This window comes from Numida meleagris, chromosome 18 (genome assembly GCF_002078875.1).
Source record: "Numida meleagris isolate 19003 breed g44 Domestic line chromosome 18, NumMel1.0, whole genome shotgun sequence".
Lineage (NCBI taxonomy): Eukaryota > Metazoa > Chordata > Aves > Galliformes > Numididae > Numida > Numida meleagris.
Window position 1 is genome coordinate 6,725,357 of NC_034426.1, and position 20,507 is coordinate 6,745,863.

Here is a 20,507-nt window from a genome sequence, read left to right on the forward strand (position 1 = left end):
TTGCTGGCAAGCAGCTGGAAGACGGGCGCACCCTGTCTGACTACAACATCCAGAAGGAATCCACCCTGCACCTGGTGCTGCGCCTGAGGGGTGGCTATTAGTTGTCAGCAGTCTTGTCAAGCAAGATGCACAGCACTTGTGTTTGCACTGTAGTCCTTCTGATGTCTTAAATTAAATGAAAGCTTACATAACTGCTGATCTGTACGTTGAAATGCTAATAAAGTTTTCTGTTGCACATCACATTCTGTTGTCTGCCTCAGTTCAAGCTAGCAAACCCAGTATATAAGTGACACATTCCTTTTGGCTTTCTGCCATGGTGGTTTAAGCCTATTTGCGTGGCTAATGAGGGTATTTGAGCATGAATCATAACATGGATTAAAGTCTTAAGTTTTTAACTCTAATACTATGTTACTAATTCTTCCTAGAATTTGACACAATTCTGTATTTCCAGAGAGGATACAGCGTTCCAGTAAGGACTCCAGAAAGCTGCCATCAAACTACATTAAGGCTGTAGGACTAAGGTAGTGGGAGTGGTTTGTAAACTGCCATGTGTTAAAATGGGTTAGTAGTGGTCCTGAGATTCCTCACTATGCTTGCTGCAGGCTGTGTAAGCAAGCTTGCTAATTAAGTGTTCTAATGTTGAAAACTGCATTGTCCCACTCATAAAATGGAAGTGGGGTGTTGTGTAGTAGGCTTAACTACATTAAACGCTCAGTATCTGGGGAAGGGCTGCTTGCAGTACGCTGCATTGCTGGGGGCAGTTTGGTGGGCCTGCGTGAATTGATCAGCTGTAATGAAAACGGCTGCCTTCAATAGTGCATAGCAAAGCAGTGGGTGCACTGGGTCTCTCGGGGTTAAGCGCTGGCCTTCACAAAAGTGTAAGTGATTTCCATCCAAGCAGGTACTGGGGAATGTAAGATGAGGTTTAGAATGATAGTTTAACTGTACAATAAAGGATCTTAAAAGGTGGATGTAGTCATCCAAGTGCCTTTTTATGGAAACTTAAGCAGGCTGTAAGGATCATGGCTGTCAAGACCTTGATCTGTTGAATATTAACAGCAGCTTAAGTGTTCAAATGGAGTCAGCATCCACGTGCTCTGTGCAGAGTGCTTCTGTGCCAGTGCACTTTGTTCATTATTGATCATCTAGGTGGTGCATAGTACAGGGTGTCTTGTCTGCTGTAGTGCTGCAGCTTCCTCTTAAACATCAGATTCTCATTTAACATTTCTGAGCATGTCTTGGAAATGACTAGTATAGCAGTGCTGCTCTTAATATGCATTCTTAATATGGCTGTGAGCACGGAGGGAGATTTAACCTGCCAACTGTAAGCAATTTAAACACAGTTCTGCTGGTTGCGGCTGTGATTGGTATTCTTTGCAGCAGGTTTTAATTCTCTGCTTTCCTTTGTGTATAAATTCCTTGAGTAATTCACAGTCCAGAGGAGATATTGCACTGAATAAATTTACTTCTTAATTTGCTCCACAGTGAAACCAGCAGCTTTATCTTCTCTGGGTCATAATTAAGAGATGTCCTTTCTCAAGTTCTTTTAATAATTGAACAGTGCTGCGTGGTAACAGTCACAGTAGCTATCTGAGCTGATTAGGCAGGCTGTGGGTTCAAGGGGGTTCTTGTTTGCTTTGGGTTAGGAACAAGCCTGTAAGTGGCACGTAGCTTTTTCCAGAGCCAATTACTGAAGGAGAACTGCTGCTGAAGTGTTGTTCAAATGCAGTGTGCAATCCAGACTTCCTAAGTGCCATTAGGTGCAGCTGGCTTCATTGGAGAGCTGTCTTTGAGGCAAGAGCAGAGACCCTGGGAGCATGATGTGCAGACATGGGTGGGTCTGCGCCCGCTTCCCTGGTGAACGCTCACTAACCACAATGCATTCAGCCCAAGCCACGCTGCGGTGGTGGCTGGGGACCAGCTCAGGCCTGGTCTGTGCAGCCTGGACTGATTGTGTTTAACTACCAACCTTCCACATGCTGTTTTCCCAGCCCACCAGGTGAGGCTCGCGCTGAAAGTTAATTAACTCTGTATTTGACTTACTGGAAATGGCACAGAACAGCAGAAGTACAAGAAGCGAGAGCCAGAGGTGCTGTAGTGTTGCAGTGCTGCCCTGAGTGGAGGACAATGTTTCTCACAAGCGTATGCGGCTGCTGTTGCTGTTTTTGTGTCTGTAAGCAGCCGGAATTGAAGGTCGTGTAGTGACCACTGGGTGTCACTGTTGCTGCACAGAAGTGTTACTTTGAGACGGATTTTGTGTCTTGTTGATTCTGATTGTCAGTGGAGCATTCCTTCAGGCTGTAATCCTATAGAAAAGGATACATCGAGTACAAAGATACTTCCTCTTAAGGAATATGAGAAGTGGGTAGTTCCTTCGAAGGCCTGAAAAGTACATGGATGGGAGCATTTAAATGTAGTGATGCAGGACCAGTAGCTAGCAGAACACTGTCGTGTAAATAAATTGAGTTAGTGGGGCAACAGCAAGTTTTGACAAGTAATTATATTTAAGAGTATTTGGATTTTAAATTGGGCACTGTCTGGTCCCTCTAATGCTATAAGATTCCGTCTGTGTAATTATAACAAATCAAGCTGCTCAGATTCATCCCTCTGGGGTAAGTATTGCAGTCGTATGAAAAATTGTCTGGCATTGCAAGAGTACTTGATATTTCCCCAAGTCTGAAAGTACAGCTTTAAAAGTAACAGTCTTCTCTTTTAGCCTTGTGACCTTCATGAGGTTTGAATGAAATGCTCGCCCACCTGTTGTTCCAGAAAACATTTTAATGGTCCTCTCTGCATGCAATGATTGCAGACTTCTTTCTTTTGTGGGGTGACTTTGAGCTGCTACCCCTTACAGTGGCTACAGGTCCAAGCTGTAATTAAACTACAGACACATGTGAGTGACTTTGTTTTTCTATTTGTAGCATACTGAAAATACGATATTAATTATAAAAGTATTTTTCAGTATTTGGTAAAAATTGATGTGTTCATCCATATTCTGTGTATGATCAAAGAATACCTATTCTGGGAGATGTGCTTGCTGACATCGTTTCAGAAAGCTGTCCTCCCTTCTGCTTCCTGCTGCATTCGGTTTAATCAGGTTTGGGTCATTGTTTTTTTCTGCCATGAGTTACAGTGCTTCTTCATATAACATCTATTATCTGTACTTACTTTGCAGTGGTCATTTTGAAATGCTTCCTTCGATGGAACTTAAAATTTCACTTCAAGTTTAACTTCTCTCTTCGCAGTACAAAGTTTTCTTATGCCTTGCTTCTCCCTTCTCTGACATGGAAATGCAAGCGTGCGTCCCAGTGTCCTCCCTCGGAAAGTGTGTGCGCATGTGTGTATGCATACCAATGTTTCTGTGTTCTCCCAGCAGCTCCATGTTTCTGTTTTGCTGCGGTGACCTCCCAGCTGGCAGTGATTCCTTTCCCAGCAAACTGCATTCGCCTTCCTCTGTGTAAACTATTAAAACCAGATGCGCAGAACCAAATCTGTTGTGATGCGCTTCTGCAGGCTGATTTCATTCCTTGGTTGGCATGGTGGGCTGACTCGTGAAAGCTGGGGGGAGGGAAGCTTATGCTAAACTTTCGTGCCTGATTATACATCGGTTGTTACCTGAGTAAATTAATGTTCCAGGGAACCCCACATCCTCCAGCAGGCCTGTCAGATGAATATTGCTTTGGGTTCTCTGTAGGCTTGTGGTCGCTTTGGAAAAAATCCATAGCCAGAGTTCAATATGTCAGGATGTGACGCATCTCTTCTCAGCATTTTTGGAGCGCTTGTTAACTAATTCACAGCTGTCAAGCTGTCGATTAAAAGAGCTATATATCATTTTGTTAATTAACGAGATTTGCTGGATGCTTCCTAGATCACCTATATGGCTTTGTAAACCATCAGTACTCTACAGAGTGCGGATGACAATAACTCTTCAGAGACTTTGTGCTTTGGAAGGCCACTGAAGGTGCCAAATGCCATCCTGCATTGATGCTGCTGGGAATAACGATCATGCTGTGTCCTCTGGCCTCAGTTCTGTTAGGAGAGAAAAAGCTAAGACGCTTCATGCGGTCTGATACCTTCTGTGTCCCAGGGGTCCTGTTTTCAGAGTGATAAGTGAACAGTGCTAGTGCGTGTGCGTGGTGTGGGCTTACAGCTGGCTGTATGGATGGCCGCCTGTGCTCCCAGAAAGAGCCTCTCCAAGACTTGGTGTTCCTCCTGGAGAACAAGCCCATCAAGAACTGAGCGCCAGCGGCAAATTAAGTAACAAGTGGCATAAGTACTTAGGAAGTGGGGCTGCTTTGTGAAGGCTCTTGTCCTTGTGATGAGCAGCTGATGCTTATTCTAAGTTCTGGCTAGTTTGTCCGCTAGGGTTTGCTTTGCCTCATAATGGTGGTTTGTGAAGTTGTGTGAGAATTGACTTCCCACAGGAACAGTGGACTCCAGATGTTTCCATGCATTCTTGTTTTGCCTCGGGCAGTGTCTTGTGACAAACCTCACAACTAAACCACAGGCTCTGGCACTGCCAGGGTTTGATCATCCCCTGCGGTCTAAAGGGGCTGTTGGAAGCCACAGGATGTCTCCTGTGCAGGAAGGAGTTAAGCATTATGAATTTGCAATAGCCAGCCAGCTTTCCCATATAAGAGCAGTGCACTCATTGGCTCTCTCTTTTACTGAGAAATCTATCTAGTCATTTCCTGTGCAAGCCCTTCTTCACTTTGCAAAAAGCTATACAGATGAGTAAATAATCAGTCAGTAATTCCTTCTCACAGGCTGGATTCTTTCATGGACCACCACCAAGTAGGAGTTCAATGTCGTGCCATCAAGAGAGTGCTAAGATGAGTGTGGTGGTCTCTGCAGAAGAAGAGAGTTCTCATGCATGGATGTAAATAATTTGGGGGCTGCTTTCATGCTTATTAGCACATGTTATTTGACATCATTTCTTCGGGGAGGTTATTTAGCTTCTGAAGGATCAGTTGGGACTCCCTGTGAGATCAGCTCTTGGGTGGAGCTTGCAGCAACTTGGGGTAAGTGCTGTGCTCTTCCTCTTTTGACAGCAGGGCTTTTTTTTTTTTTATGCTGCACTACTCAAAAAGGCTCGGTAAAGTCACAAAGAAGACAACTCAGTTTGTGAGAAGTTAAAAGCTGACAAACAGAGAGTGCTGCCTGTTTCCTAGGAAAACATAACGTGGATGTATATATTATAGGGTCCTTTGTTGTTTTTTTTTTTAAGGATCATTTTGCTTTTGCTTTTAAACCAGACATTCTGTCTGTAAACGACTGTCACTAAATAACTTTCTTGAGGCTGTGGAGAGGTGGAAACTGCAACTGAGAATGACTGGGGGGAAAGGAAGACAGAACAACAAGCAAGCTATCATGGATGTACAAATAGCACTCTGAAGGATTGGCAAATGTACCAGTAAGTGTTTTGAGGGAGAAAATGAGACTGAAATGGGATTGTAGGGCGTAAGCGTGTGCGTGCAGAGGAATGCGTGTCAGTAAAATGCAGACTAAACAGAATGGCTGAATTATAACGGTTTGTCATGAAACCAGCCCTTGTATTTCTTGCTGTGAGCTGCATAAAGATGTTTTGTGGCTGCTTTCTGCTTAGAGCTAACTATGCTGCCCTGCATGCTAATCTGAGGCAGAATGCTTATGGTGTGTCCATTTACCTCTGTGCTCGTACAGGCTATGGAGTCTGGCTGTAGTCCCAGCAAGGGGGATTTCTCTTCAGAGAAAATCTGTTAACCATCTGGGGGGAATACATGTGAATAAGATGGAGTTATTAAGCTCTGGTTCAGGTTGGTAATTGTGGATGTCTCCTTGCTGCCTCGCAAACTGCGACTCTTGAGTCGTATGCTGGCTACGGACAGCTTGCACTGGGTGTGGATCTGGGGTGTATCCAGATAAATATGAAGAGATGTCTCAAAAGGGTAAAAAATAATAGATGAGACGAGTGGGCCGGCTGGGTGCTGTAGTGAATACTGAGGCTCTATACACAGCACATCTGGGTCCAGCATTGCTCTTGGGAGAGCTGAGTTGTGTTCAGGCTCTGAGGGCTACGAGTGTCCACATGGCACCCAGTGTGTGTATGTGCTGTGCTATGGAGCTGGAAGTTTGAAGCCTGCACTCACATGGGTAGCCAACATTAGGGAGTTCTCTCATATTTTGCCCCAAGACGCAATGCAACAATGCATGAAAGGAATATAACTTTTGCATATGTTTTCTCTGTGGGAATAGTGCCTTTCTCAGCATCAGAGAACATGAACAAGCTTATTGCTCTGTTCCAAAAAAGTTAATCTATAGTTGATCTTATTTTCTGGCCACTGAGTGACTGGCCTGTATTGACTGCACTGGGACAAGAACAAGGATCATAGTCTCCTAAAGAGACTACCACTCTCTTTGCCTTTTATGTAAGGAACACATGCTGCTGCCAACAGGTGAGATCATCTCACAAAGGGGGTTCAGATATTCTGCCAATGAGTTGTCTGTATTTCTTGTATTACTTCTGGACTACTTTTCTAGGTTGTGCCATGTTTAAGACATGGATCCTTTATTCGAATACCTCTGATTGTGCAGAATTTTACTGAATGTCTTCTCTCAAGACACCCACAGTCAACTGTAGGAACCCTGGATCTGGAAACATGCTTTTCTCTATGTCTTTGCCACGTGGTTCACATTCTAGGTTTGTGAACAAATTGTATTAATTCTCCCATGCCCTTGCAGGTTTATTCTCCCAGTGGGGAACATCTGGTGATCTGCAAGACCATCTCTGCTAGAAATGGATAACTTCACGAATGATCAGTCAGGCCCATGTCAGAGGAACAGGCTGATAGGATTGCTAGAAACAGATGACAGTATCCAGGAAGATAAACCTGCATCTAGTACAAAGGAAGAAAGATCGGGACAATATGGAAAGAAGGGAGAACCCCGCCCCTTGGAGACCCCTTACCAGAAGGAAAGCAGTGACTACTCTCCTAAAGTCATGATTAATCTGAACTATCGGCCAGGACTTGTGAGCAAGTGAGTAACTGCTGGTTATTTGACAAGGATAGGATCCCTGTTGATCTGTACTGACCCCTGCCTATAAACTTTACAAAAGTTGAAACTAAAAGTGGCAATGCAGAAGTATTACAGCTGTCTGGTGAGAGGTGAATAAAGGTAGCAAAGGGACATACTAGCCCTTTCTCTCTGCACTTGGAAGGTACAGTGTGTGTTGTTTATTTTGGGTATATTTGAACCAAATAGCACCAAATAAGCCAAGTTGGGTGTAAAAGCAACTTAGCATGGAGATCTATACATCTGAACTGTTCTTGCCATGAAGGGATGTAAATGAGCTCATGTAGTGCTTTATGCCATGTGATGGGACCGATTCTGATCCTGCAGCTATCTTGGGCTTGTCTGTGCTCTGGATACATTCCAGGATTGCACATCAGACTGGATCTGGGAAGAGCTCCAGCTGATGGAAACAGCAATCACTTAAAAGCATTATGGGAAATAGCTGTCTCTATTTTTCCTTCGACTCAAAAATATAGTTGTTTTTTTTTGACAAACTTTTTTACCTCTCTCCTCTTTTCTTACACAACTGACTCAAACTTATTGCATGCCCTTGTCTTACAGTCTCCAGGTCTTCTTAACATTGTGCATTTCTTCTGCAGCCAAAAGGACCCCAATCGCTTTGACAGAGACAGGCTCTTCAGTGCAGTCTCAAGGGGCAGCCCTGAGGCACTGGATGGCTTACTTGACTACTTAAGGAGGACCTCGAAATTTCTCACCAATTCTGAATACACAGGTGGGCTCCTGCTCAGAACTCGATAAACTGGGTTAGCAGAGGCAGCGCTTGTTAATGCTATGGCAGGGATGCAGATATTGCTCTTGTTTTTTTACCTTCTCCAGCTGTCTGTGTATTATTTTATTTTCCTAATGTCCATTTGAGGATGGAGAATGCCATTAGTTACATATTTCCTAAGGCTTTTGCCTTTGCTGCAGAATAAAAATACTGAGGCCTTTAAAATGATTGGGTTTGGTCCTACAGCAACAGTTAAGTTCTGGACTTGATGAACCAGGTAATATAGATATGTGCAAGGCACATCCACAACCTCCTTGATACTTTTTTTTTCCTACTAGATGCAAAGACGGGGAAGACTTGCTTAATGAAAGCCCTGCTGAATTTAAAAAATGGAAGGAATGACACAATCCCACTTTTGCTGGAAATAGACCAGAAGACACAGAATCCCAGGCCGCTTGTCAATGTGGCATGCTCTGACTGTTACTACAGAGGTAAGGTTTCTGCTGATGTTGTGGCAGTTGCACCTCCCCATCAGGCAGGTGAGATACACAGTTACAAAAGAAAGAAGGGGATTTGGTGTTCATGTGGCACTGCCTTTCCAGAATTCTGGTGTATCTTTCCACTTCTTATTTCTGATTCTGGTACTGTCCTCCTCAGCTTTGAATTATACACTTCACTGCAACTTCATTCTTCGTCTATAAAACAGAAACAATACATGCTTAATAAATCCACAAATATGAGAGTATTTGTGTAGGGAAGTTTAGAAAGCATTTCTAAAAATGAAAAAAAAGTACTACGTAGCTGTTAGAGTTCTCCTAGCTGAGTTATCCCTTACTGTTGAAAAAGGGCTTTGCCAAAGAGTCTTTTGCTTGTTCTCTCTGATACTGGTACTGATTTATGGGTCTCTGCCTGTTTCCTTAGGCCAGACAGCACTCCATATTGCCATAGAGAAAAGGAGCCTGGACTTAGTGAAGGTTCTAGTAGAGCATGGAGCTGATGTCCACGCCAGAGCTCATGGTGAATTCTTCGGAAAGAAGAAAGAGGGAGTTTGCTTTTATTTTGGTGAGTCTGTGTGGAACACATTTCTTAGTTTTTTTTTTTCTAATGCCTTACTGCATTTGATGTCACTAGTTCTAGCTGGGTTTGTCCCTCTGTGCGTGACTTACCGTCTTCACTGTCCTGTAATCAAGGAGCTCTTCATTTATTTGAATGGCTGAATGCTTTCACAGACCAAGGTTTCCAAAAAGCACTTGCTGTCATGTTTGATTTTATGTGTTCAATCCTATCCTAACCTTTGGGGTTGGAACTAAATGATGTTTTAAGGTCCCTTCCAACCCAAGCCATTCTATGATTCAACCCAAGAGGCTTCAGATAGAGACAAACACGGGGTTTGTGCAATCAAATGAGGAGACTGGAAAAATGTTTTGACTGCTCCCAAATATAAGGAGGTACGGTTTACTGTAGAGCTTTTACTTAATTTAGAGATGCTGGAAAATAAGTTTTTCTGTGTTCCAATGATAAAAGCACAGGCTAACTGTATTTTGCCAGAATTGTGTTTTTATTGCTTTCAGTTTCTTTTCACACTTCCTGCTGCCCCTCCAACTACTGTCTTAATCTCTTCAGGTGAACTTCCTCTCTCTTTGGCTGCTTGTACCAACCAGTTTGAGGTGGTGGAATATCTTCTAAACAACCCTCACCAAAAAGCCAGACTCCAGGAGCAAGATACACTGGGCAACACAGTCCTCCATGCCCTAGTGATGATTGCAGATGACACTGAGGAGAACACCAAGTTTGTGAGCACAATATATGTTGAAATCCTGAAGGCAGGTGTGAAGACTGACCCAACACTGAAACTGGAGGAGGTCGTGAATTATGACGGACTAAATCCTCTGCAGCTTGCTGCCAAGACGGGCAAAGTGGAGGTGAAGACAAACAGAGGGAATTCCTGGGGTTGCTGGGAAACAGTGACGACTGCGGCATACATCCTCAGCATAACAGCAGGGTTTGATGTAGCAGTATCTTGCCTGATTTTAACCATATAGTCTGGTGTTTGGATACAACACAGTGTATAATGCAGAAAGCAAGGTGTTTATTTGAAGGTGATTTGGGTATGCTTGGGTCATTCTGTGTCTTCGTTGCATACGCATTTTTCTGATCTTTTTCCCTTCAGATCTTCAAACACATCATCCAAAGAGAGATCAAAGACCCTGTGTACAGGCACCTGTCCCGCAAGTTCACTGAATGGACCTATGGACCTATCCATGTCTCCCTCTATGATTTATCTTCTCTAGACAGCTTTGAGGAAAACTCTGTGCTGGAGATTCTGGCATACAGCAGTGACACACCAGTGAGTACTTTTTGCTAAAAGTTAAAGATAGCAACAGTTTTTGCTCCTTTCTGTAGTGTTGCTATTTAATTATCCAAATTTCAAGTTAATGTGGTATTTTATATGATGCATTTTTCTGGAAAATAAATGCATGATGAAGTATTTGCATATCTCATTATTTATAATCTGTTTAGAATGCCTCTGATAATCTCTACATTGAGGTGGTTATGATTCTTTGGTTGTCCTAAGATGCTTGGCTTTCCTCATTAAGGCTTAGCTGAATAAACTCTTAGGGATAGCCTCATTGCAGCCACTGAACTCCAACCTGGAAAAAGATAATCCTCCGGTGAATTCACATTTCTGTTGATACTTCGATATATTTGTTGCTGATGGTGGGGTTCTTTCCCTTCTTCATAGAATCGGTACAAAATGGTGGTTTTGGAGCCACTGAACAAACTGCTTCAGCAGAAGTGGGAAACGTTTGCTTCCAAGAGATTCTACTTCAGTTTTATCTCATACCTGTCATTCATGATCATCTTTACAGCCATTGCCTACTATCAGCCCTTACGGGTAAAGGTAAGCCCACTGTTCTTTTATCTAGAAAGGCCTGAATGAATGGAGATGAGTTTTAAAAGGGTTGGGGTGCTGTGTATCACAACTACCAATGTCAATATTCAGTATTTTGTTTCTTTGTCTTTATCTTGCAGCCTTCATTTCCAGTGGAGTTCACAGCTGGAGGCTTCCTGTGGGTCTCTGGGCTGATCATTATCTTGCTTGGAGGTGTATATCTAATTTTTGCTCAGGTATTTGGATCTCTTGTCTAGTTTCATTGTAAGAATGAATACAAACAAAACCATCACTGACACAGAGGCAGCAGATTTGGTTCTCCTGACACCAGAATGTGCATGAGTGAATGGCAGGAGAGAATCCTGCTCTGAAACACGGCATCAGTGTGATCCTGTAATGACCGGAGTGGTACAGGCCAGGCTCCCAGGCAAGAGGAAGAGTAGGCTCACAACAGTAATTAATTAGGAGTGACTTGTGATTTATGGCACTAAAATGCATCCCTAGCATTTAATGCTATTAATACTATTAATAAGGACATAAGGCTGAGCCATTTTTTAGCCTTTGTTTGTACTTGTCCTTTTACAAATAAGGCTGTGTTTTCTTCTTGGGAGGGTGACTACCTGAAAATTGGGATCATGACAGTGAAAGCATGAGGAGGAGCTTATGGAGTGAACCTCTCTCCCATGCAATAGGCTATGCCAGGCAGGAATCAATCTTTAGGATGTTCTGTTGCTCTGATGAATGGCTATCATTGATTTTTCTCAATTTAGAGTCTGTATCTGCGGAGGAGACGCCAGTCCCTGAAGACTATGTGTTCTGACAGCTGTGTTGAGATCTTGATGTATGTCTCTTGAGGTTTTTTGCGCAATGAAAGCACGGGTGAAATTGGTTCTCTGCTGTGTGCTGCTAAGTTGCCCTAACATTACTAGAGAGATGGTGAGCAGGAAAGATTGGTTCTCTGCCACTGTCTCTTCTTTCCACCCCTTTCCTGCTTCTTTCTCCTACCTGCTGCATCTTGTCATAACCCTTTGTTGTAATAGACTTAGGGGGGTAGAGCCTGTCTTTGGATTTGAGGTGGAACATGGCAAAGGGCAGGTCTTCAATTATTTCACAGTTCAGAGCATGTACTGGTTAGAGAAAGAGCTCAAGTTTTTAATCATGCAGTCACCGTGGCTCAAATTTGATCACAAAGAAAGAAACCTCATATTTTTCTGAGGATAAATGGGTAGATGCATGTGTTTGCATGTACGTGTGCATGTATTCCTGAGTTAAAATTCTGTTTCTATTTTCTATTGGTTACGTGAGTTGCATTAAGCAGTTAAGAGCTTCCATACTGTGAGATTAACCAGTTCATAACAAAACTGCAACAATATGCGTATTTGGTTATAACAGGATTTGTTTATATAAGCTATGTGCCTGATTAGCTTTATGGGCTCTGATTAACTTTATGTGCTCTGTGTACCCTGGTAAAACGTGTTCGCTTTTCCTTGCAAAGCAGAACAAACTGCAAATGGGCCTTTTTGTTGAAGCAAGTTACTGTGTCACTCATTCTATTTCTCTCCAGCTTCATCCAGGCTTTCTCCTTGCTGTTGTCAGCAGTCCTGTATGGTGCAAGTTCAGAAAACTATGTGGCAGTGATGGTGTTCTCCCTGCTTTTGGGATGGGTGAACATGCTGTATTACACTCGGGGCTTTCAGCGCATTGGAATTTACAGTGTCATGATACAGAAGGTCAGTACTTGGAAGCTGCTTTATGTTAAAAACTTTGATGTGTGAGGGATTAATAGAATTCCTGCAAGTACTTTCATTTTCTCAGGACCGTGAAAACCATAAAATGAACTGATATATGGACTTGAAATAAATTGCAGAAGGAGATTAAATTTCTTCTTCAGGGAAGTGCAGTTGTGGCAAACCACTGGTTTGCCATCTTTGAATCTGGCAAGTTAGAGCAGCTGACATTTACTTGCTAGTCAGAAAGAGACTCAAAACCAGCAGTCAAAGCCAGTGTAAGTTCCCTGGAAAAGTTGTGCTTGGACTGAGAAGTATTTCCAGATCATGTGGGAGTCTGGGACTAGAAAGGCAAGACAAAGCAGAGATGAAACGAGAAGGGAAGGAGTCTGATCACCACACCAGAGTGAAACCCAGTGAGGATAGAAGCGAAAGAGCTATGTGCATTGAAATAATCTGGAAACAGCTGCTTGAGAAGGAATAACATTTCCTCCTGATTTATTTCAGACTATCCTGAGAGATCTGTTGCGTTTCCTCTTGGTTTATATTGTCTTCCTCTTTGGCTTTGCTGCAGGTAAGAACTTAATCAGCATCACGTTATAGGCTGGGCTGCAAGAAGTAATTTTTTCTGAGGAGGATTCACATTCTGTTTTTCTCTTAGCTCTTGTTACGCTGTTGGGGGACGCTCCTTCACTCTCTCAGAACAAGTCTGTTGCTCAGCTGGAGAATGCTGGGAGCCATGCTATGTATGGCGGGCTGCTCAGCGTCTCCCTGGAGCTCTTCAAGATCACCATTGGGATGGGTGACCTGGATTTTCATGAACATGCCAGATTCAGATACTTTGTCATGCTTCTGCTGCTGCTTTTTGTGATCCTCACTTACATCCTTCTGCTCAACATGCTGATTGCGCTCATGAGTGAGACTGTCACTGATATTTCTGATAACAGCAAGAGTGTCTGGAAGCTGCAGGTGAGACACAGTGCTGCTCAGCAGCTATGTCATGGTCCAAAGTCCTACTTGAATCTCATAATATCAGACATGACACTACCTTTGTCCTAAACCTCAGTTGTACAGTTTTCTTTTATGTATATTTACCACTCTGGAGATAAACTCTAACAGCATTTTTAGGTGTATTTAAAGCTCATGCTGTTTGTCTGACTGCTAGCCTGTTCAGATCCATGTGCACAAGTAACTTGAGTGAATTACAATTTTGGTCTGATACAGTTAAGCTAAGGAACACTTTGAGGCTGATCTCCGAAGTGATTTTCCAAGTCAAAGTACTTGCTGACTGGCCAATATTTAATCAAAATGAGGGACTGGGCTCTGCATGGCCTGCTTTTCCCCTGACATAGACTTCTTCTTTCAGAGGGCTATTGCTATTCTAGAAATAGAGAAGGCCTGGCTGTGGCGCCAAGGAGGAAAGAGGAGATCAGGCTGCTTGATGTCAGTGGGCCTCAATAAAAAAGATGAGAGATGGTGCTTCAGGTAAGACAGATGTGCTGTTACCCCTTAAATTTAAACTTCAGCGTAGTGATGGATTCCTGTAAATGATAAGCTGGTAACCCTGCTCCACCACAGGAGTTTCAGCACTGACTTGGTAGAGTGACTCAACCACATGTTCCTGGGTACATGCACACTGGCTGGTGATTTCATTGCTGAAAGTTTGAGAGCAAGTCAACAAGATGTGTGCTGTTTAACCCACATCTGTGGATGTGGTTATGGTGGCAAGCTGTCTGCAACAATGCTTTCTTCACTGCTGCAAGTAGCTGTGCCTGGAGTTGGCTGTGGTGGGAGGGGCATAGGCTGGTATCCCCTTCCCTCAGGAGCATGCAATGTGAGTGAGACATGAAAAGGCAGCACTGCTCCACTCACAGAGGGGCTGAGGGAGCAGGTAAACCTTTCTCTACTCGGAGAAACAAAGTGCTGGCAGCTCCAGGGTTTTATATGCAATGAAGCATGCACAGAAACGGGAATCTAAGAGGTTCCTGTGTATTAAGTATGTTCCCTGGGAGGAACTGGAGTATTTTAAAACAAACAAGTTGCATAGGCCAGCATACCACGTGCAGAGAGAGAGATATTTACCTCACAGAGCTTAGACTACAGAAGATCTTTGCTCAAGAAAAAGCTCTGTAGGGTGTTGCTGCTACAGCCAAAACACTACATCTGTGTTAGCAGGATGGAGTTGGATTGGGATGCTGCAGGACAATGAGACCTGGATGAAATACTGTGCTTCATGCATCTGTGTCTCCTGTATTTTGTTTCTCCAGAGTGGAGGAAATTAAATGGACAAGTTGGGCAAAGGAAGTGGGAGTTCTTAAGGAAGAGCCTGGAAAAAACAGTGATTCAGAAGTAAATCCAGAAGGTAAGTCAAATGATGAAGAAATGTCTTCAGTATCCTTTTGGCTTCTTGCTCAGCCACTACTCTTTGCGTGTCATGTCTTTTGGTAACAGAAATGTTAGGCCATTTTGTTCGTGAAATTGCTTCAGAGTGCTAAGTAGTAGCAGCATCACTTGTGAGCTGAGCACATAAAGAATCGTTTGGAGTTCAGGAACAAATAATGAGAACAAAGGAGATGCCATTCCTATTTATCTCTGCTGGAAATGGGCAGGAAGCACTGCTGAGAGGAGCAAGGGCTGTTCTTGCCTTTGACTCAGATCATATCCCAAATGCATGGTGCTTTTTGCAAGAAAGGTAAAATTTAGGTCCACTCATTCTACAAGTGTTAAAATCAAAGCTTTTACAGCATAAGTCAGGGCACTAACACTTGCAACTTGCAAATGCTGCCTTAGATAATTGTTTGCTTCCTTCATTGTACCTGGGAAGCAGCTCTGTGTGGAGAATGGAGAGCTGTTCATTTCTCTAGAAACATTTCGCTCAGCTCGGGCAGAATCTCTGTCAGAATTACACAGCTTCCTGCTCTTTCAGCATAGGCTCTTCCTAGATGCCAGAATTGCAGGAATGGGGAGGTTGTGGCACCTGAAGTACTTAACTGGGTGTATGTTAGATTTCCCTAAACCTGCATTCTTCTAAAAACTGGATCCCTTTGTTAGCTTCCTGCTGACAAAGGGCTGCTGTTTTTATGTCTCCTGCTATAGAGACGAGATCACGGAAACAGGTGCCACAGAAACAACTGAGATCAGCTGTTTCAGAGGAGCAGTCACTGCCGCAGCCCCAGCTACCAGCAACTGAGATGATGCCTCTAAAGGGACAAACCAGAAATCTTTAGCAGGTTTTCTTGTTTGCAACTTTGCTTCCATCTTCAAAGGAGTAGTTCTTCCTCTAGCAGCTGGAAGAATTGAAGGCATTATCAGTGTTAAAGTGCATTTCATCAATGACTGTGGTTCACCCTGTGACTTTGAATGTTTTCATGCACTTTAATTATGAATTTTCCTCTGAAGAAAGCATTTTTTCTCAACCTTTTCTGACTGACACTTTCCTATTTACTATGTTTAAAGGTGCAAGAGTGAGATCATGGGGGTGGTGGGGAGTAGTCTTTGGGAAGGCAGTGCTTTCTGAGCTGCATAGAAATAATGTTTGCCATAGAGAAGCAAAGAATGGAGTTCACCTATCTAAGAATGGGTTAACTTATTCTTATGTCACAACACGACAAACTGCACTGAAGTGCTTTGGAATGAAGGGTATCTTAGAGGCATAACCAGTTAATGTAACTGGCTTCTGTGCAAAACACTGCTGGTGTGAGATGTGAGTGGGCAAATATTCAGGTTTCAGTCATTGTGAGCTATGCTAAGTCTTTGTCTCAGTACCTGCAGTGCTGGGTGTTTAGATCACTCCAGAATTCCTGTTTTACGGTATGGTAATGAAATCATTTGCACAATGTACACATTTGCTTGAGAGCACAAAAGTGATGTGAGTTTTCTGGAACTGTAACTTCACAAGGTGAATTTCTGAAGCATCTGTCTTTAAGAGATTGTGTTGTTTCTGTAGAAAGCAGCAGCAGAATTTTACGCGTTGCTTCTGAGAAATAGATGGTCCAAAATGCTTCATGTGGTTAACGTTTTCTGTCAGTCTTAGTGAGCTTCTTATCTTTCTGTATTCGACTACAAGAACCTCATTGCTTTTTTGTACTGTGCACACTGCCTCAGGGTGGGAAATGTCTTAAGCTCTGAAGAGGAGAACAAAATGAGCTATCTCACTTTTAGGCTACCTTTAAAAATAATAATGTACTATTTCTGCAAACTATCAATATAGCAAGTATACTTAACTGAAAGTGTTCACCCTTGGATGTGTTTTCAGAACATCAACCTCTCTCAAAAAGAAACTGAAGACATGATCAGTGTGGACTGTAAGGCGTTACCAAAGTCCTGATTACATTTCACCAGTACTGTGCTGACTTCATTGCCATACAAGTTAACTCTTGTTTTTTGTGACATCTTATCAGTTTGTGCAGCCACTTCTGAAACTGTAACAGACTGTTGCATTGGATACATCTTTCAGAGAAGGAAAGGTTAGTGAAAAACCTGGAAAAGCTGCCGTCAACCAATGGTGGTGGCACCTTTCTTTCAGTAAGATAGACTGCGCAACTCAAGATCTCCTATCTCTTGTTTCTACTTTGAGCAAGTGAACCTAATCTAGAAGACTTGTCTTTTGAATACAACCATTTTAATCCCGTTGCTTATTTACATCTACATGACCAGCAGCAGAAGTGCTACTTTTAGAACTTACTCCCTGTCAATTCAGATTCTTCCCCTGTGCTGGACGATTTCCTCTGCATCTTCACTGTGTTGGGTATCTGAATTGTAACTTAACTTTTCTCACTCCAGCTTCTGCTGTTTTCTTGCTTTGTAAAACCTTCAGCTGCTTTTTCCATCTATGGCTCTGTCCTAAGTGTTCCCAAGGTTTGGCAAAGTGCTCATATTGCACAAAGGAATCATCTGACACGGTAATCTATTGCTGTGCATGGTGCTTCGCTGCAACAGGGACACTTTGAGATTCTCAAGAAGTGCAGAATCAGATATGCTATCTGTGCCTGGAGTCTTAATAAACAACAAAAGAAAAATTGTGCTCGTTGGTAGTGGTTTTGATAGCTGTGGGCTGTAACAGCTTGTTTTCAAGGTAACCTGCTTCTTGAACCTGTTTAAATCACTTTATTAAGCTTCTGGTGTTAATATTTTGATATGCAATACATTTTTTCCAAAAAAATTTAGTGCTCACTGTGAAACAGGACCTTGGTATTCCTTGTGTTTCACAGTCACTGCACAGAACACCAGCCCCAGCCCTCTAAAACTCACAAATGAAGAACGATGGATAGTAGACAGAGACGGGCAGATGCAGCAGAGCACTACATCACGTTGGTCAGAAGGTTTAGCAGTGCCCAAACTGCTGTGCAGTTATTTGTGCTCATGGAAAAATGGAGATTTTTGAGGAGTTACTTTTTCTGCAGTGAGGTCCCCCCTATGAAGCTGAGGTGAGTCAGTGCTATTGAGGTTAACCTCCGTAACCTTCCATTTTTTTTGTGTCTTCAGTCAATTGGCTCCTCTTTGGTTTCAACAACCGAGCCACTTTCCATTTTGGTCATGTAGCAAACAGGAAAGCTGCCTGGGATTTACTTCATGGGATGTCTGCTATTCCTGCCAGAGAAAGGACTTAGAAGCTGGTTCATGGCTTTGAAGGCCCAACAGAATTTTGGAAACCACTCTTAAGAGAGCATAATGTTTTGTCACAAAACTCTTCAGTCCTTTGCACAACAAATTATTGAGTGGTGAAGTCCCCTCTCCCTTCTGCTCCTTGTGTTTTCCTACCCACCTGCATGGATCCTGCGTCTTAAATCCATCTGTATGCTAAGGGGGAAGCTTGGCAATGTTCTCATCTGAGGAAAAAAAAAAGAAAATATTCTCAAACCTCAGTGAATGAATAGCTGCAGAATCTCTCCTCTGTCTACTTTGTGTATGAGCCAAAAGACTCTGAAGGCCCAGCCATGCTGTGGAGAGAAGACACCAGCAGCTCTCATTATCTTCCGTGGATGTTTGTGGATGCTCAAATCCTCTCCTGTGCTATTTGGTCAAAGTTGCCTGGTCCCTGACTGGGATAGGAGGTGAATGCAGACTGCATTGCTTCCCAGCTGCATCTCCTCCATCACACTTTGCCAGGTCATTGCTTTCTGTGGCATCTATACCAGGCTTCCAATGTTTCCCACTGCACACTACTCCTTCTCACTGCTTATCAGTGTAATTTTCTTGAAATAAGCTTCGCACCCAGTTTGTGTATGGTTCCCAGCTCCCCTCAAGGCTGTTTTCCTAAGGGGTGGAGGTTGAAGCAGGTTTCTCTTACTCCCCAAATACTTTGCACATTTTTCTTTTCCCTGTTTTTTTCCAAAGTGTGCTCAGAGGCTGAAGCCAGTATAAGGGGGTGGATGTATCTGCGTCCCGGCTGATTCCTTCTCTCTCTTCATGACCCCATGTGCTTCTGAGCATATTTTCCATTGCCTCGTTAGCTGGTTAAAGGAGTCTTTGAAATGTGACAAGCAGAAGGGCTCAGACAAAGAGCAGATGCTTTATACAGCGTCTACGTGAGCTGCAAAGAGTTATTTCCAAAGCGAGGAGGCTGGCAGATTTGTCAGCTGGACTGTTCCTGCGATCAGTGATTAGGTTTGTTCTTCTTCGCTGTATTTTAAAATCTATATCTGTAATTTATTCCTCTGGGACTGAAGAAAAAAAAAAAGGCAACCTTTTAAAGAAAACCGTTCCCCTTCACCACTTCCTGGCTGCTTCAGCAGCAGCACATCAGAAGGGCGTGTGACTGCGGCTGCCTCACGGCTGGCGTCTCTCATTGCCATCTGAGCCCACACAGTGTTTCCTTTGCTTCTGCTGCCATCTTTTTCAGCTCAGATACGGGAGATGCAGAGTATTACAGCCTTCCTGGACGGTCAGGCTCTGATGGTTGTCAAATGTTGTGAACACAGGGAATCCTTAGAGGAGGGGACTTGGAGGCAGCTCGAAGAAGTGTGTATGTGACCTGTTGCTCCCTGCTCTAAGGATGCTTGGAAAATGTCTGCTTTCTGGACAAAGAGCTCCGTGTCTCTTTGATGGTTCTTCTTCCCTTCCCCAGTCCCCACATTCCCAAAGAATTTTCTACACAGTTAACTTTTCTGATTGCTCAGCATTTGCTATTTCACCGTGGTTATCACTTGTAATAACACATCCTCCATACAAGTAGCACGTGGCGCACAGTGCTCAGTATGAACTGAGGGGGAAGCTCTGGGCAGTCTGCTCCAAACGAGAGTCAACAGTACAGAGAGATGAGGGATCCAGAAAAGCCCAAGAACTGATGGTAGAGGGGAGTAGAAATGCACAGGATCCCTTAACATACCCTGGGCATCCTGCTGTAAAACGTCAATGTTTCTGATAATAATAATTATATATTAAATAAAAAAGGAACACCAGCGCTCTGTATGTGTGTGATGGGGGAAACCTAAGCTCTGCACTGACAAAGGACTATGATGAGGGGCATCTGAGAGCTGCTGTATTTCTTAAACCCCTGCTGTGATCAAGGGGATCTGTCTGCACGTTTCTGTGATGTGGCATCCCACGTAGCAAGCACCAGAGGAGGAAGTGGACAGTACATAGTCCCTAGGGGCTTCTCCAGACATCCTGTTGTGCTAGCTGTACTAAAGGTGCTGATAGAAATGAAGGAAAATGCTAAAATGTACCTCTCGGTAACATAAGTTTGCCCTTCAGTAGCTCTTTGCATCTGCAGTTTTATTAAAATGTCACTGCTGTACACCTCGAAACCTCAGCCAGGAAACCCACAGTAGTCACCATCTCCGTGAGCAATGAGATGTGCAGAGCTGGAAAGTCAGCAGAGAAAGAGAGCTGCTTTTGCCTGGCATCTCCAGTCCTCCTCCCTCCTTCATCTCAAAACTGGGAACACCAAGCTCACTCTTGCACCTGCTCTACCTAATGAGTGAGTCTCGTCTCTGTATTTGTTTTCCCAAAGTCTTTAAAATTCTTTATTAGAAGGTGAAAAATTCTTTGTCTGGAAACAAAGTAATTTCTGGAGACTTGGATCAGTCCCTTGAAGAAGGCCAATAAATGGTTATGGTGTAGGACGTTCAGGATGTTTGGGACCTACATGGAATAGAAGTCC

The 20,507-nt window shown here is 43.3% G+C and overlaps 1 protein-coding gene across 8 annotated transcripts in view; it reads left to right on the forward strand.

Annotated features, from left to right (window-relative positions):
• Positions 1-20,507, forward strand: part of LOC110407633 (transient receptor potential cation channel subfamily V member 2-like) — a 36,416-nt gene that overhangs the window by 3,733 nt on the left and 12,176 nt on the right. The window contains exons 2-18 of one of the 8 annotated variants that reach the window (XR_002443961.1): positions 6,721-7,017; positions 7,653-7,786; positions 8,122-8,274; positions 8,705-8,845; positions 9,407-9,705; positions 9,954-10,130; positions 10,527-10,685; positions 10,817-10,912; positions 11,447-11,517; positions 12,241-12,406; positions 12,911-12,977; positions 13,065-13,372; positions 13,770-13,888; positions 14,671-14,765; positions 15,500-15,633; positions 16,659-16,869; positions 17,614-20,324. Coding sequence is in view for 7 of the 8 variants with exons in the window: in XM_021415506.1 (XP_021271181.1) it covers positions 6,776-7,017; positions 7,653-7,786; positions 8,122-8,274; positions 8,705-8,845; positions 9,407-9,705; positions 9,954-10,130; positions 10,527-10,685; positions 10,817-10,912; positions 11,447-11,517; positions 12,241-12,406; positions 12,911-12,977; positions 13,065-13,372; positions 13,770-13,888; positions 14,671-14,765; positions 15,500-15,630 (2,358 nt within the window). In the remaining variant the exon portion in view is untranslated. Of the gene's footprint in view, positions 1-3,411; positions 5,022-5,048; positions 5,414-5,433; positions 5,796-6,720; positions 7,018-7,652; positions 7,787-8,121; positions 8,275-8,704; positions 8,846-9,406; positions 9,706-9,953; positions 10,131-10,526; positions 10,686-10,816; positions 10,913-11,446; positions 11,518-12,240; positions 12,407-12,910; positions 12,978-13,064; positions 13,373-13,769; positions 13,889-14,670; positions 14,766-15,454; positions 17,422-17,613; positions 20,325-20,507 lie in introns of those variants that run through there. The other 7 variants (XM_021415509.1, XM_021415508.1, XM_021415510.1 and 4 more) reach the window with 7 other exon arrangements.